At 42.5% G+C, this 14,021-nt stretch overlaps 1 protein-coding gene across 1 annotated transcript in view; it reads left to right on the top strand.

The window, feature by feature from the left end:
* The window catches only part of dph1 (diphthamide biosynthesis 1), a gene marked incomplete at its 5' end in the record, with an annotated part of 55,567 nt that overhangs the window by 19,643 nt on the left and 21,903 nt on the right, over nt 1-14,021 (top strand). The window contains one exon of the mRNA XM_079272628.1: nt 11,221-11,342. Within this exon, the coding sequence (XP_079128754.1) occupies nt 11,221-11,342 (122 nt within the window). The remainder of the gene's footprint in view (nt 1-11,220; nt 11,343-14,021) is intronic.

Here is a 14,021-nt window from a genome sequence, read left to right as displayed (position 1 = left end):
TTGCTAGTAGACGATAGGAGCGGTGAATTGTTTCCCCCGGTGTGGGCAGGACTTAAATATGCTCTGTCTGTATACTGCCAAATTAATAAATTCAACAGTTTCGTGCTGCCTACTACTGACAAACGCAGTATGTACTGGATACTGGAAGAACGCAGTAGGTATGATATGTTGCTGATGCCATCTCTGGTGAATTTTATTTGTAGTGCCAGATAGCAGAGGGTAAATTGAATCAGTCACACTTCCGGCCCTTCGCACCTCACACACAAAGGCATGGAGGACCACCAAGATACCTGCTGTTTCTGGCTTTGCTAATCACATCTGTTCTAGGGGGACATCATGCCCAGGCGGACCAGAAATCCCGATAGGTGCTGACACTGTCGAATATGATATCTTGGCAGATAGCACCTTGAAAATTGCCTGAGCTGTCATGAAAGTACAATTGAGTCCCTCAAGAGATGCAGCAATAATATGCGGTCGCATTGGCTATAACTTGGGCAAGACTGGGCGAGCCGGATCCAGATGGAGGTTGTGAGTGTTCTTAATGCCTGGCCTTGGACTTCCAAAATGAAACGTGAAGATGGTAATTAAAATAATTAATCCCAATAATTAAGTGCGAGATGTAATGATAGACGGCAGCTCAGAGAAATTATGACACGGAACATAAGAAGAGAGGAAAGGAGTCAAAAAGCTTAAGAAAATATCGAGAAAGGAGAGAGATTGTGAAATGACTTGAGGGAGCAGAGTGACAGACGACGGAGGGAAGCCTTAGGGATGACTGAAAGAGGGATTCGATGGATATGACCTCATCAATCGCTACAAGATATCATCTTTATTTCCCTTAGTATACTTTTATGTCATGGGGATTGTGGCTAAAAGGGCAGCGATGTACTGTGTTTGACAAATATTGTTTGCAATAATATTTTTTGACTACTTGGGGTGCAGAGGAAACGAGCGGTTAACACGACACTGACATGTTATCACCTTTTAAGTTGCTATATATATGACAAACTTGTCAGTAGGCTTGTGCCTATTGGTTATCGTTATGGTTAAGAGACGATTGACTATTGTTTTTCCCGATTTTAAGGCGATTTTTCTCGTTTCTATCAGAACCAAGATATTGTTAATAAAATAAATAGAATATTTAACCTACTGTGCATTTACATATGTTTCTGGTGGAACAGCATGTCTGCCCGCTGTACCCTGTTAATCAGCACGCGTGGATTTTAAATCTTAAATTTCTCTTTTCAGTTGATTTGATCATCTTTGTTCTCCAAATGCCTGCTCACCAAACCTTTCCAAACAAAATCTTGTACATTTTTGGGGAATTATTACGTTTACCTTTTTTTTAATAAATTTGAACTTTTGCACTCATCTTGAAAAGGGAGCCGTTGTTTGAATAGGCGATGCTATTAAATGGATTTACAATTATTTCTTCACTCAGGCCTTACTTTGACAGTGGTTGTGTTAGTCCAGAGCTCCGTCAGAGCTCAGCCACGCCGCTGCCTCCCTGGCAATCCGATCGTCTGCGATCTTGACGAACCACAATTGGACTATATGAGAATAGAAAGGATTGCCCCACCCTACTTGTCAGCATACAGTTTGCACATCCAGCAGATACAGCACAATATCAGCATTCATTTGGAGTCATGTTTCTGTCCACCTGATAAATAGTCATTCTCCTTTTTCACTCTTCACTAAAAGCGACCTAGTTTGAAAATTTCAACATGATCTATGATGAGAAAAATATTGATTATAGCTGCTTTATAACAATTTGTTTTCAGAACATTGACGTTGATGACACATTTTAACCCTACAAGAGTTTTCACATGTGTGCTTTCCCTGACCCCCATGTATGCTTAAGGTATGATTAATTGACTTAAGGCTGAACAAGAGACAAATCAATTGTTTCAGCCAACAACAGCAGCTTCAAGGACGCTGTAGTGTTCTGTTCTTGTAGATACAATACAATAACACTTAATACTACCAGTATCTGTCCTCTTAAGTCCCCTTATCATGTTCCCTGTCTTGATACCCTCACAGATCTGATAACCACTGTGTCAAAGATTTAGTTTTCTGTATTGTGTTTTTTGGAGCGCCATAGAGATTAGATCTGTTCCTGGTTGTAGGCCCAGCCCTGAGTTTTCACCTCCTAGAGCAATATCTTGTAATCTTGTAATAACGGTTGCCGCACGGTCGTTTTGTTTCTGTAAATTGCATTGCAGCTCTTTTAAGCGTGCTCTGCTTTCCTGTACATTTCAGGACTCCATCTTGATAAAGCTGTAGGGTTTTCTATAATGACCCCTGGCTCAGGCTTTTGAATAGATGCCATGACAAATAGATTGGATACACTCGTGAAATAGCAGTAATGATCTTGTTTTTCAGGGTGTTAAAGGATTATCTAATGGTATTACTGAAAACATCTGTGTAAGTGTCAACCCGCACTCGCAGCCTCACGTCTCTCATTCCTGGCATATGTTCAATGACTGCAGTTAGTAGTCAGTCATATTTTGTAGGGGGATTTGACTCCAGTTTTCTTCTGTTGAAGACACAGAACCCTGTCAATATCACATATAGTAGAATAAGTTTGGCGAGACATCTAAAGGAAGATATACATAACGGGAGAAGGAGTCTGATCATTTAATCCTCCTGCCCAGTGCCCCTTGCCAAATTCATTTTTGGAGGGGAGCACTTTGTCAGGATATTGTCTGTGTTGTATGGGCAGAAAGCAGTTTATCGATATCAGATTTGCTAATATTACAACCCCGGCAGCAAACGGCTCATCTGTCTTACGTTGTCTGCCCTCCTCCTAGTCATGATCACCCCTCTCTCCTTCTCTCTTCCTCTGTCTGTCCCCATCTTTTTCAATATGTCTCTTGTTGACCCGTTCCGTCAAATCACATGTTCTCTTGTTTTCCCTCTGTATCGGCTCCTACTCAACATTATCTCTGCCACGGGGCTTTAATTGTCCTCCTTTCTTTCCCCTTAATTTAGCTAAACTGAACTCATTGAGGAAGGGAAATAATGATTGCTCGTGTATGCAGAGCTACCCTGCAACCTCTGGGAGAAGCCTCTTTTCCTGGGCCAGTCTGCTGTGCCCCGTGCCAAAGCCCACTCACTGACACACTGATGGGGGCTGATGTCTGAAATGTAATGGAATAAAAGATGAGCCTCTGCCAGATGTTGGAAAATAATTCACACATATATTTTGTGTTCAGGGAAAGGTGAACTTGTGTTGTGTGTGTGTGTGTGTGTGTGTGTGTGTGTGTGTGTGCACGCTCGCATCATATGCTCATTTGAGCCGTCTGACCACAGTGTATCAGTGGCAACTGTGCAAGAGCAGTGATGCACCTGTACCCACCCTGCTGACCTGCTTGTCACTTTGTTTTCGAAGAGACCGGTCCGCTGTCTCTGCTATTATTAGACCTCAGATATGAAGGTCTCACAGGCAGCACAGTCATATGGACAGACGACCTTCTGTAGAGGGTACTGCAACCTTCCTCTTAGGCGGCATTCACACCTAATCAAGCGTTGCTGGGATTAGCGCAGGGTTGTGAGGAGTGTCACTTTAAATGGTCTATTTGTATGCCGGGTCCTCCGACTGATTGTCTTTCCGCGTGCACTGCACATATACAATTTTTTTTTTTTTTAAACATCTACTTTTATTGAATAACCAGGATGCAAGACCTATCAAGATGTTGAGTTTTAAACGGGTGCACTAAAAACACAACGTTACACTCCATTGTGTTTTGGTCATTCATGCGGATTCATGCATTGTCCTACATAAATCTAAATGTTTTAAATGTGTTAAAACTCCTCCTGGGAAGCCTTTGTGTCATATTCTGTTGCTCTTGATTATTTACAGTGCCATGATACAAGTCAAGTTTAAGCAAACTTAAACGCCAACATTATATACACTTGTAATACATAAGCTTCTGGTTAGACCAGTTCTATGACTTGTTTACTCACCTAACTAACAGTTTTTACAAGCTTCATTAAGTTACTGTGATCAGAGCCCACAAAAGCAAAGTAGTTTGTCCTCGAACCATTTAAGAGGGATTCAGTTAAGACTCTCATATGTTTTCAAAGTTCACAAAAAAATAAAAAAAATGTTAGATAATCTATGCGCTATTCACCAATAACAAAGTTAAAAGGCATTTTATTGAGCCGTCTGTTTTATTTTGATTTATGATCAGAGGCAGAGAGGATAGAAATTCTTTTGAAGAACAGCCAACTGGATCGGAGCAGCCAGTTAGATCTTTTGGAAACTTCTGACACTCCTTCGTTATATCCCAAATAAGTGCAGGAGCAGCTAAAAGGATCATCTTAACTCTCCCCATGCAAGTTTGGCACATCCGGATGTCTTTATCGGCAGAGATCATGTCTTCATGTGGCAAAGAGGGACAGCAAAAAGTAGCAGAGATGCTCACTGACTGATCCCAAACGTCACAAGCATTAACATTTTTAATAATGTGGATTTATTTTGTTATTAATAGTGCTCTTTAACCATTGGCTTACAGATAATGCTGATGTGCGCACGCCAAAGTAAACTTGCCTCTTAACAACTGCCGATGAGCTATAATGTGAGAAAGATTCTGCAGGATATTCTCTCATACTTATTTATTCAATTTAATCTCATATAAAGTGTGATTCACTGTTTATCAATACATCTTAGCACAGCTTGACAGACATATGGTAGCACTGTGTATTTTAAAAGCACAATATAGAGGATGCAACCATAGTCTGGAGTCCATCCCAGCATGCACTCAGTTAGAGGTAGCCTGGATAGATTTCCAATCCATCAGGGTCAACATATTCACAATCCCGCTTGGCAATTTAGAGTTCAAAGCCATTTGCATGTGAGCCCCTGGAGGAAACCCACACACCCACCGGAAGGAACATGCAGACTTGATATAGAAAGAGAAAGAGCTTTGGCCAAAGATTGAAACCAGGACTCTCTTTTGTGAGAGGACATTGCTAACTGCCAAGCTGATGCACGAGCAACATGTTGTTGGTTGCAGGCATTCCCTGCCGTGACTTAACATAATTTGAATGACTCAGAAGGATGGCAAATGCTTATTGGGCACCATGAAAAGTACAATAAAAGTACTGTGACGTTTAGCGCTGACCCCAAGCGATGCAAAACTTAAAAACCTGGAAACTGTAATTGCTTTCTCACCCATGTTGCAAAATTGCTGCTGAACAAATAAAATCATGTCGGTAGGGAAATACGGAAGCATGCACATGTACGAATTGGATTAGCCTAATGATGGCAGATGACTGTGAAAAGTTCAATTGTGACCTTTTTTTGTCTGTCTGTCAGGCTTGTTGACCATCCACACACTTACGAAAGCAAATGCTTTTTAAATGCATGACAAGCAGCACTAATGCAGCTTATGAGAGCTTGTTGTTCTTCTTCAATGGGGTTCATTGCACTCCACTCATTAGTATAGTGAAGCATCATAGAATCATAATATTTTTTTTTGTTTCCTTCCTGCGTCCTTTACATTAGCAGACCAATAGGAGAACATGAGTGTATGGAAGACGAGCAGTAACATTTTCCCTTCATTCTCCATTCTGCCTTGCCCTAGAGCAGCGGTTCCCAAACGTTTTAGGCCGCACACCCCCTTCTACATCCCGACCGGGTTCACGCACCCCCAATCCCCCACATCTTAAAAAAAAGAAGCAGCAGAGCCTATTTATAGCCGCATAGAAATCGGACCAATGAGAGAACAGTTTGCTCGCGCGTGGCGTTTGTTTACAATATTTAGTCCGCTGTTAAATGTTGCAGTGTGAACACAAACCGAACAAATGGGCAACTGCAACATTGTATCATATTAATCCCTGAATCAGAACAAAGCAAACGAACTGACGGTGTGAAAACGCCCTGAAACACTGCAACAAAGTTTCAATAACTTTCAGTTACACATGGCGTCACTTTTAAAGAGCAATAAGGATGACGAGCACACACGCACAGGCTCAGAGGCAGATTGCATCACATTTAATTTACAATTAACCACACATAGAATGAGACTGCAGTTGTTTTTGGCTGTTTTGTAACTCCTCCAATTTCGATATAAAAAATGTAAGGGGCTTTTGACTTGCACTGGCATGCTTGGTGTTCAGGTGGCGACATAAATAAGAGCTTCAGACAACTGTTAGACAGAACCTCACTGCACACCACGCACTGTGGCTTTGGGCAATCTGTATTGGCAATACAAGTGAAGCCCAGACACAGATCATTTTCAGAATATTTCCTCTTTTTTTCCCCAGTCTGATGCTCTCTCGTTTCCTCTTTTTTACCTTGACTCTGCGATGGGCCTATGTGCTCCCGATTTGTCTGTGCTATCCCTTCCTCCTTCCTCCATCTCATCTTCCTCTGACTCCCGTTCGACTTCTTCTCCCAGTCTCTCCCCAACGCACCTCTCCGTTCCTCTCGCCTCCGATTCCTCTCTCTCTCTCTCTCTCTCTCTCTCTCTGTCTCTGTCTCTGTCTCTCTCTGTCTCTGTCCCTCTCCTCTTTTATGACTGATAGCTTCAGATGTCCCACCTGACAGTTTCCCCGATTGTCAGCCAGTTTAGCATATTTGCATGAATGTTGCTGAATGAATCAAGTTAGCTGTTAGCTGAGGTTAGCTGCACAAGCTAGGCTAGCTAGTGTACATAAAAGACACTCTGGCGGCAGGAACTGAAGTGCATTTATTTATTAAATTGTACGTTTTTAATTTTAAATTGAAATCTTACAATGGGAATTTTTATAATTCATGTAACCGAGCGTCTTGGGTTTGTGTATAAGGGCACTTATCATACAGTAGTAACTGGAGTCGGGAGATTAGACATCTTGTATCAGCCCACGGCTACTCTCTTTATTATTGTTTTCTCCTTTGGCCAGAGGCGGGGGTTGCGCCTTCGCTACGGCAACCCTCAAGGGACATATCATCGTCAACACTAGAACGACAAACATGAGACAGTCTGTTACATTCATGTTTTTATTTTGTGAAAATTATATTTCATTTTAATTATTACACCATTAGACCACCATTACATTTTTCCCCTCGCGCACACCTCTAGAGGCAGCTCACCTTTGGGAATCCCTGCCCTAGAGCAAGGCACTTAACCCACTTTCTGGGACAGTGGAGACGGAGTGGTAGACTTGACAACATAAGCATTTGAGGATCTAAGCCTTGACGTTTTGGCCATTGTCGTGCTTTTCAACACTGAAAAAAGTATTGTTGACTCAGTACTTCAATATTGATGTAATTGGTGTGTTGCAGTGTTTTGAATATAACTATCGTTTGTGGTTTCCTGCAGCAAATCATCTAAATTAAGGGTGAAGCATTGTAGATACGATATTGCCAAGAGGGTAGACTGATTAACAGTTCAATCTAATTAGCATAAGCATTGACGATATAAAAAAAGTTTTGCTATCGACCAGTTATATTCTAAGATTTATTTAAAGGTAGGTTGGTATGGTGGCTTTGAAAGTAATTTTGTGCCAGGGACCTACTGTTTGGCTACATGGCTGTTTTTGTTATTACAGCTGACACTTTTAAACTGCAGCTATACTGCTAATGTTGATGGTTTAGAGTGAAACAAACCATGGCTAGCAATTATACATATCCTGTACCATAACAGGTGCACAATTACAAAGATATGACATATGCATGGCTACTGCTTCAAAACATAACTGTCCAAGTATCAAATCTAGACCTTTTACAACATTAATGATGTATATTTATGATTAATGATGCCATAATTGATCTGTGTATGTCCTGAGGGGCCGTGCATTAGAGTAAAGCATCACATTTTGTGTGTGACCCCAGGAATATCTGAAACACAACTGTTTAAGTTGATGTCTGATATTTTACATGTCGCCTCCCAGTTATGAATTTCTGTGAGCATATCGTAGTGAAGCACTGTTGCCTACAATACAGTCGGTCTGCTTTCTCTGAATAAATAAACAAAAACATCTGCTGTCAGCAGAAATGTCTTCCCACCAACATATGCACACTCACACTCCTTGAAACACATCAACGGGGAATTTGCATGCAGAAAATCCCAGAAGAAAATGTAAATCCAGTAGAATACATCATCTAGCCTTATTGTTTGGTCAGCCCAAAAAATATTACAGTATTTAAATTTGAAGAACAGAATGCTGTAATTCTCTATGACCTGTTTGAATATAAAGAAGTACTTATGAGAGCCTTTTAACCTATTATGCTTACTCAAGCCGATGGGCCCAAGACGAATGTAAAAATGACCTTCAACTTCCCCACACCTCAAAACACAGCAAACCTTTAATCAACTGTTATTCAAACACATGGTGGAATCCTCTTCGTTTAATTCAGTCCAATACCTTTCATCATCAACAGATAAATTGGCAGCAGAATGGCTTTGTGAGGGCTAATGCTCTTCTAATGCTAATGCTAATGCTCTTCTAAGCCGGCATCAGAAAAGATTCCTGTCAAAGTCAGACAAGTGTATCATCTCCAGATGACGGCAGCAGGAAGATTAGTATAAGTTTGTGTGCATTTTCCGCTGCTAGGACAACAAGAAAGTTGTCTCGGGCCTTTACGTTTTTTTTTTTTTGCTTGCATTAATGATCTTCCACTTCCATTTATGCAGATGACACAACAATATGCATGTATACACCCACAGTAAATGAAATCACTGCAACCCTCAACAAGGAGAACGGGTAATAGACACATTTGAAACATATCACAGACTATCATAAGACAAAGCTTCTTGGTGTTGTTTTTCGACCGTGGACTGTCGTGGACGAGGCATATCAATCATCTTGTTGTAAAGATGGGGAGGAATGTATCTGTTAGGAAAAAGTCTGCAAGTGTCTTATCCGTCGTGAGGATTTTATCTTCTGTGTGGACCCCAGACAGAGTCCGCTAATATGGATCTTAATAAAATCCTAAATCCTAAATAGTGGATCGGAATGAAATGCTATTTAACCAATGATGCAATCAGCTGACATGCACTTCACAGTCTGTGTCAGTGTCCTAGACTTATGTTTGCGGCACACACTAGCGCAGTGTTTTTTATAACAAAGATTCGGATCAGTTGGCTATTTCTCACACATACTGAGCTGTATGCTAAAGAGCTCATTAACAAGGGCTGTTATGGAGTTCACAAGCTTCTCTGACATCTTAATTAGATCTTAATGACATTTCAGTTGGAATAGCTGAACTGAGCACCCTGAGATGAGGCAAAGCCATGATATACTGGACGGAAACAGGGAAGTGACTGACACTAGAGACGAGCGCATGCAGGACGGGAGAGAAGGAAGGGTAGATGGAGAGAGGTGTGAATGGAAACGAGAGCATTTGTGCTCTATATGTACCCACCGGTCATACAGTATGTCTCGTATGCGATAGCGTGCATTAGAAATTGGATTTGATTAACACTGATATACTTTTCATTCTGTCCTTCTCGCTCTGACGTGCTTTCATTCTATCTTCCCTCTCTCCCTCTCTCCCAGTGAGATATGGGACTATACGTTGCCCAGTAATTACTCTGCCCATGTCCCAGTAGAATCACATGTCTCTCATGGGGCCTCTTAATCGGATTCTTCGCATTTATTACTATGAAATTTCAGCATCCTCTCTCTGGAAATGACTAACTGTATTACCAATGAAGATAACATGATAATGGTATTTCTGGCAGATAGATTGATGATTAGAAACGATGTTTCTGTGGCGCTGTGTTTTGCATTGTAGACGATTCCGCATGACCTGCAGTGGATTGCAGGGGATACTCTCTATGTTTTCCTGGTGGGCAGGCTGTGTATTTTTAGCTGAAAGGTTCATGCACATTTATGAAACTCAAACAAGTCAGTGGACTGCGATGAAAGAACAATGGGCTGCAGTGAATAAGGAATCTAGTGCACAAGTCCACAGACCTCAAACTGCATAATTACCTTCCTACTGGCGACTGTATGCATGTGTACGCAGTGCGGAGAGGCACACACCGGCAACAAATCAAAACCGTGACAAGAGAGAGGGTAATTGATTCAAATCTTCCAAGGCAAATATTTATTTACCAGATGAGTTGCTCCGTCTATGTTTGCCCGTGCTCAGCTGGCCGGCGCTGCCCTTCACTTGAGAGCAACCATCAGAGGAGAAGGGACAGCGAGAGTGAAAGAGAAACGACGTAGAAAGCTAGGGGCCGCTGATGAGGGGCCCGCAGAGAGTGCAACTCAGAGATTACATCAGAGAAAATGAGGGAGGAAAGGCTAAATAGAAACTTTGGCGGAAGCCCCTCACGTGGCACAGAGCGAGTGGATATGGGTTGAAAGATTGGGAAGCAGGAGACGCATTACTAAGAGCCTGTTGGTTGCTACAGATGCTGTGCTGCGAGCAGGCATGTCTGTTTATCACTTTGCTCTTCTCCCCGAGCCCTCTGTCTCATCTCTATTCAACCCCTTCTGTCTAGCCTAAATCTGTCAGAACACAGCCACAAATACCTGGCAACAACCGCCATTTACAACCACCCCCTCGTCTACCCATCTTTCCTCCCCGACAATGCCTCAAGCTTTCTGTTCAATTGCTCTTCCCCCCCCTGCTACTTTCAGCCTTTTATTCATTTTATTTAGCCTTTAAGGGCTTACTTTGCATTTTATTTGGCCATAAAGGGCGATAAAAGAAAGAGCTTGTTTTTCTGTAATGCCATCAGCAATTCATTCTAACAGATCTGGGTCCACAGATGTCTGTGTAATTGGGTGTTTTTTTTCTCTGAAGAAGGCCATGATTTATTTTTTTTTCTCTATTACAGGCGCAAAGTGGAACATTAGCCCCACATGAACAGTGCTACGCTCTCACATTCTACTTGTGGCATAAAACATCTCGTCTGAATCGTGTTTTAGAATGCTGCAAGCATTCACTTTTGCTGAGGCTGTTTCTCCTCTTCCCAGACAGATGTGCTGTAAATCCAGGCCACAGATAGAACAGCCCAGGCCCCTACAAAGTGCTTTGGCTGCCGGTCATGGGGAGCAAAATGAATTGTGTCATGCTGTGAGTCAGTCATTGACTGACAATGCTGTCAGATACTATATAATGTACTCTATCTGTAGCAAGTAGATAGAGATTGATCTAATTCAGCTTTCTCATAATCACACCGTGCTTTGCATGCTCTGTACGAACAACAGGATGTGCATGTGGTCCATGACTGCACTGATGTGTCTCTGTGTGTGTGTGTGTGTGTGTGTGCATCCCAGGTTCACGGAGGCAGATACCATTGTGATGGGGGACGTGACGTACGGGGCCTGCTGCGTGGACGACTTCACCGCTCGAGCCCTAGGAGCGGATTTCATGGTGCACTACGGCCACAGTTGTCTCAGTGAGTGCCTACACTGTCCGTGTGCACGTCTGTCCGTCGCTCTGCATGCATGATTGTACCACACAAAGGAACGTGAAGTGGGCGAGCATCGTGGACTACCACCTACTGAGAGTGGGCTGCACGAAAAAGAAGTCAGGGACGGACCGACAGACGGAGCTATCGATCAATGTCAAGATGAAACTAGTTAGTTGTGGCCCGCCCAGCTCTAGTACAGAAGGCATATCAGACCTTTGGAGCCTGGACATCACATTTACCCAGCAGATCAATAGGGAACATGGATTAGTGCCGTCCTTTGAAAACCTCAAGCGGTTCTTGAGGACCTTCATCCTCGCCCCCGCCGTCTGTCTCTTGCGGAACATGGGAGGAAATGCTAAATCAATAGTTTTGATATCTATCCCCGCCAGAGCAACCTCACCTCTCCCAAATACCAGAAATGACCAACAGAATTTTAATACACAGAAAAGCTCTCTCTGTGGTGGTTTTCGTTTTGTTTGCGTGTGTGTTGTGTCTAATGTGCGCTTTCATTATCTGATCTTTGTGGAAGAATTATGTGATTGCATGAGTGTGTGTGTGTGTGTGTGTTTACAAAAGAGATGGGCTGTGTACTCGGAGGAAAGCAAAGATAAAGTGCCCCGAAGATCAATTCATTGTGGGTTGTGAAGTTCGCCCAGATATTAATTGATAGAAGGGAATTTCAATGAAATGAGATGACCTATAGATTCTCAAATAATCCGTGTGTAAGGGCGCCACTGTGTTTGTGTTCCTGACCTTCATCACTCAATCATGAGGACATCATATGCACTGTTGCCCATGATGTCAGATACCGGTGGGAGATTAAAGCCACTGTGTTCTTACTGACTCAGAGAGAACCTTTCTCTCCTGCATCCCTTTCATTTCCTCTGCAGTATCTGCTTTTGCGAATATTGGTGCCATCTCATCTTTTTCCGTCATAAAGCACCTCCATCTAGTGCAGGGCAATATGGGCAACATCATAAAACCATGTTTTGAAGTAGTAATTATGTTTGCTGATATGAGGGATGGGTTTTTTTTTTTTATCTAACTTTGATGTTTAAACAACATTTTTGTGTGTGACTCGTCTGAAAAGAGAAGGGAGTCAGAGCGAGAGGAGGGAGCAAGCGAAGGGGAAGTAAAATAAACTTCCACAAAATAAACTTATTTATACTTTCCACTTACATTGTGGTTATTTACAAAGGTGGAAAAAAGCACCAGGAGAAAAGAGAAAAAAAAGTGTCAGGCCTGCTGCCACAGCTGTTGGTATGACTGGACCCTGCTCTCATTATTTTGGTAGCTGCACTCATTTTGCAAAGCAAACCCACGGCACCCACTTTAGTTTGAGCTGGTGTTATTGACGTGGTCCAGCATGATGCTTTGGTTGACATGAAAGGCCAGTAAACAGTTAGCCAATTACAAATAATTGATGGGGCTTCAAGTCTTGTTTTCACCCACAGAACATCCGTTACGGCTGCGCTCAATGCTTTTTGAACAGCGGCAGCTCAGGCTTACAACACACGTTTGCATTAGAGAGACGCAGAAGTTTAATTCTGATACGACTTCGGCCGTACCGCCACAAATTGGACATAGATCAGTTCAGACACCAAGTGATTGCTGTATTATTCAGAATGGAACCTGTTCGTACATATTGATTTGTAAATAAGCCGGTATACCATTATGTTCAACCTTTTCTCAGTCTCACTTGCAATGAATGTGGCAGCGTATTTGTTTACGATTGGCTGCTAATAAGCAGCTGCACTGAGTGACCTTATTGCTACAACGCATAGATGTATAAAACCACCGACGGGGCAAGTGAGTCCTGTCCATCTCATTGACTGTGTCTCTAATTGCAGCGTCTAAGTGCTCTCAGGCTACCATGCTAATGTGAACACAGATCGATGTCACTTTTCTTTGCCCTTTACGTTCAGGGAGTGCCTATAAACAAGCAGGCTGGCTTTTTACTTCACTCCTCCGGTCCTTTTTAGTCTCATGATATATTTAACTCCTTGGTTTCTCACTCAACATGTGGCCTGAAGCAAAGCCCCCCCCCCCTCCTTCCTTCCATCTTCTTACCTTCCTGCTCTGCTGAGATGTGAGCTCATTCATCACTTCTCTTTTCAGTTAATTGACAACCCCCCACCCCCCACCCCTCCAAACTCACAGTATCCTATTACTTTTTCCTTTCCTATCTTCCATGCCCCATCTTTTGGAATGTATACAGTACTTTATTAAACCGCCTACCCTCAGCCTTAAATCGAATTTCACTGTTTTCCAGCCTACTTTCATTGGAATTTCCCATTCCTCGGTCTCATCCCCTCTGCCTTCAACCCTCTTTAAAGACGTGTATCTCACAGATCTTCGGTCTTTCCCTGTTGACCCATCTCTATTCACCCTCTCTTTATTCTGCCTCCTTGTCCCACTTTACTCCACTATCCCCCCCCCCCTCTCTCTCTCTCGCTCTCTCTCTCTCTCTCTCTCTCTCTCTCTCTCTCTCTCTCTCTCTCTCTCTCTCTCTCTCTCTCTCTCTCTCTCTCTCTCTAAATTGCTTTAATCTCGACATCAAGCTGCACTCACTCATAAAGCATTCGCACCATAATGGGCCATTTGCTTAATCATAACAACAACAAAAAAAAGTCCCCTCCCTCCTGATCTCCGAATTAGATTTAA

Source organism: Melanostigma gelatinosum, assembly GCF_949748355.1.
Source record: "Melanostigma gelatinosum genome assembly, chromosome: 7".
NCBI lineage: Eukaryota > Metazoa > Chordata > Actinopteri > Perciformes > Zoarcidae > Melanostigma > Melanostigma gelatinosum.
This window is presented reverse-complemented; position numbering and strand designations above follow the sequence as displayed.